The 3,637-nt window shown below is 35.8% G+C and overlaps 1 protein-coding gene across 2 annotated transcripts; it reads left to right on the top strand.

Annotated features, from left to right (window-relative positions):
- The first annotated feature begins 705 nt into the window (after positions 1-705).
- On the top strand, positions 706-3,134 carry LOC113674600 (filamin-B). 2 transcript variants are annotated; one of them, XM_089197127.1, is made up of 2 exons: positions 706-996; positions 2,394-3,134. In XM_089197127.1, exons 1-2 carry the CDS (start codon positions 967-969, stop codon positions 2,856-2,858), a joined length of 495 nt encoding a protein of 164 aa, XP_089053253.1. In that variant the 5' UTR covers positions 706-966; the 3' UTR covers positions 2,859-3,134. The 2 variants fall into 2 exon arrangements, with proteins under 2 accessions (XP_089053253.1, XP_089053252.1); XM_089197126.1 differs by having other exon boundaries at positions 784-996; positions 2,391-3,134.
- Positions 3,135-3,637: the final 503 nt, after the last annotated feature.

Genomic DNA, 3,637 nt, shown 5'->3' with positions numbered 1-3,637 from the left:
AATAATTCTAAGCAGATATCAGGTGTTAGCTTTGCACTGGTTTATCATTCGCCACAGCGGGTTCTTATTACCGTTTTACTGCTGTTCTGTCATGTTTTATCTTTTTTTTAAGGTTCTGAACAATTATAATCTTATTTTAAACCGACGATACAGTATTCAGGCCTTCGAGAAGGGAAGATTTTCTGGTGCGTATGAATAAAACCGCCAATTTTAATTTGATAGCCTCAGGCAAAATTTGATATGTTTGAATTAAAATTTACGAATTCAGTTCACATTTGCTTTGGTGTGTTTCGTTTTTTTTTCCTTCGATTCGGCAACGTTGATCTTTACTCCTCTTTCGATCAACATTGCGTTGAATTAATCGTAGAAAATCAAAGTAACCACGTTGTTGCCCTCAATTTGATATAATATTCAAGTTCTGCCGATATCCACAAACCAATTCCCGAAGGGCTTGTGTAATCAGCACTTAAAATAAAGCTTTTAGAAAACAGATGTTTGCAGCCTTTACCTTAACCAATAGCAAGACACACAAGAATGTAAGCGCTTTCTAATAAATCTTTAAAAGAAGTAAAATTATGGTTGATTCAAAAAATTTTACTTACGTTATGTTATTATTATTTATTGTTACTTTATTATGCCATGGTCTGTATCCATCTAGAAAATGAAGGTCAGATATTTCCCCTCCCGCTGAAAAATTTCGCTCGAATACATTTTCATTTCAGTTCCGGAAGCGTTTCCAAATCGGCTTCACATATTTGATTCACTTATCAATTTTAATTTGACAGTTTTAAATTGCTGTTGGTTCGGAACGTTTCACAGGCCGCAATGTATATACATAATGTGTCAAGGTGTTTTCCTAAGGATTAAAATTTTCCTCGGGAGCTGTCAAAGTCAGTTTTTACCAGACAATCAATAGAGACTAACAAGGAACATAAATTTCTAGCATTGGCGTCTTTTCACTTACTGATGGCTTTCGCTTGCAAATTTATGCCGGTGGTGAGTCAAAACATTCCTTCTATTATTGAAGACTGTACTATTGCAGCGTACAATTCAAGTGAAAACGGTAGTTTTGATTCAGGAGAGTAAGAAAGAACTTCCACAGTGTCGTGCCAAGCCACACAATATGCGAATGATGAAATTCACGCTCAGTAAGATGAAATTATGTTGTGACCGATTGGCTGAAATTAAATGTACTGATAGAATTACTTTTCAGTCGGCCAGTTTATATTTCAAATTGTAACTCGACCTTATTTGTTTGTAATTGGGAATTTTTTTCCCCTAAAACTGGACTGCAATTCAAAGGCGGACTGTTTATTTCAGTAAGGACTTTATAGGATTTGTGAGGCTAAATAGTTGTTTATTCTATCGGCATTGACAACATCAAGAACAACATCAAATTGGGACCAGCATCTCGTTGAAATATATTTTAAAGCTTTCATAGCTCCGGTTATGTTATTTGTATTTACTAGAGAGTACGGAAACTCGGTAATCTATCGATTACCCATAAATTCATAGGCAGAGGGTGTTGTCAAAAAAAATTAAAATGAATTCTTCGGCATATTGACAGGATGAAAGGAGAGTGAAAAAACTAAAAGATGAAATTGCGGTTTTCACATAGGGGTTAAAAATCTATTATGTAATTTCGTACTGTACGCCTAATGGGAAAAAGTTCTCGAACTTGGGTGAAGGAAATACGTACATCAAGGTTGTGGAGTATTCTCCAAGATAGCATATGCTTCAGTAAATGAGGCGACGAGGTTTCTCTTGTAGCTTAAGGTCTCATACGGATAAGTGGACCTTTTATTAATGAATAATCACTCTCAGTCGTCAATAAATGTCTTGGGGATGACGCTCAAAAGAGTGTAGTATTGTTGATTACGAAAAGGTTGCCTTCCAACGCACAATTTTTTCCTTAGTCCCTTTGTTCAGTTTATGGCTAAGCAGTCGCAGATAAGATTTTTTTTATTTAATAAAAACTCCGTGTAGACTAAATACACCCCAAGTTAAGGAGAGTCATGTAAATCAAAAGAATAAGAAGGAATAAAAATATAAACAGATTTCAGCGAATGTTGAAGGGTCAGCAGAAAGAAATTTGATTAAAAAGAAAAACTACAAAGACGTTTCTTAATGGAAAATTGACGATGGCAAAGCCTTTATCTCAGGGAAGTTTTATCCAGTTGTAAGAATTACACGAAATTTTTTTCGCTTTGAATGTTTTCATCACTATCAATTCCTAACATCCATACTTAGGTGATTTGCAAACTTTCCGTGTATTTTATCAATATCTCAAGTAAGTTATTACGCCGATAAACCGATAGGAAGTGCGGTTTATTGCCATAATAACCAGCAATTATCTTGTATGATAATGAAATATATGTATTTCTTCCTAGCAGTGCTTTACTACCAATCGTAGCAGCAGAGAGAAACACGACTCCACGCAATGTTTGGTCAGTGGAGACGGCTTATCCTTAGCAATGGTTGGAGAACCAGCAAAGTTCATTCTACGAACTACGGGTCCGGACCTGCTTTATTTAGAGCTCCAAATTACCCGAATCGTGAATAATGGTAGTGAAATTTCTACTCACTTCTCAGAGCCAATACCTGTCGAATACGAATGTTTAGGAGAAAATATTCACAGCGTGTGCTATTACCCAAAAGAAGTAGGAGAATACCACGTGGCTGTCACATGGAAGGGAAATCACGTGAAGGGAAGTCCATTTGCTGTCAAGGTCGATAAAAAAGTGACTTTCCCGGAAAAGGATGACGTAAAAACAGAAGAACAAGATAACAAGGATGAAGTGTGGAAATTGAGAGACGACATCAGGTCGTCAAGACGACAAAGGGATAACAGAGTTTAAGATGTGTGGTACGGGTTTAAATGAACTGGTTTACCGATGTAAGGAAAAAATAATCCTTACTTTGGAACTGGTTTAGAGAACGAAAACAATAAACATATCATAGCTTTGAATAATAGGAAGGAAAACGAAAAGAATCAGTATGAAAAGTGTTGTTTTCAGCTGCAGCCGGATTACGGGACCTGACTTGCTTGCTCCAGCTAAGCAGGCAGGTTTATTGTTTGGTTCACAGCAAGATAACTGATGAGAGTAAATAAAATAAAATAGACCATTAAATCATCGATGTTCATGCAGTGATGAATAAGGTTACTTATCTGGATCTTATCTCCTTATTTTGAGAGACTCCTCGCCTGTTTGTTTTCATATCCGTTTATTTTAGTTAAGAACTCGTGAATTTTTTTTTTTTTTTACTATTTAGAGTTGTACCCTGACGTTTTCATTACATCACGTCATCAAAGTAGTACGTGAGAGTAAAATTTTTTGATTAGTATGAAGTACAGCTTGGTTGCCATATTATCATGTTTTCCGAAAATTGCGCATCTTCTTCGGTTTCAAAATCCTAGCAATTTTTAGAACATCAAAAAAAAGAAGGGTGTCCAACACATTCTTTTGAAGGTAATACCCATTCCTAAGAATGTTTACTAGTAGAACAGCTTCAAAAATAAATCCGATTTCAAAGTTCAGCCCTCTCTTGTTTTTTGTTACTTACTGGATGACAGCTGAAGGAAGGATATTTGGATTCAAAATGAAAAAGTGAAGAGTTTTCAGACGTTCCTTTTACT

Source organism: Pocillopora damicornis, chromosome 2, assembly GCF_964200805.1.
Source record: "Pocillopora damicornis chromosome 2, jaPocDami1.2, whole genome shotgun sequence".
Taxonomy (NCBI): Eukaryota; Metazoa; Cnidaria; class Anthozoa; order Scleractinia; family Pocilloporidae; genus Pocillopora; species Pocillopora damicornis.
Note: the sequence above shows the minus strand (reverse complement) of the source record. Positions and strands in the feature narration are given on the sequence as shown.

What these genes read in the sequence shown, in the direction of transcription:
- LOC113674600 (XM_089197126.1), top strand. Translation starts at nt 967, where the DNA reads ATGGCTTTCGCTTGCAAATTTATGCCGGTG. An exon ending in CTTGCAAATTTATGCCGGTG is followed by an intron (nt 997 to 2,390) that starts GTGAGTCAAAAC and finishes ATTTCTTCCTAG; the next exon opens with CAGTGCTTTACTACCAATCG.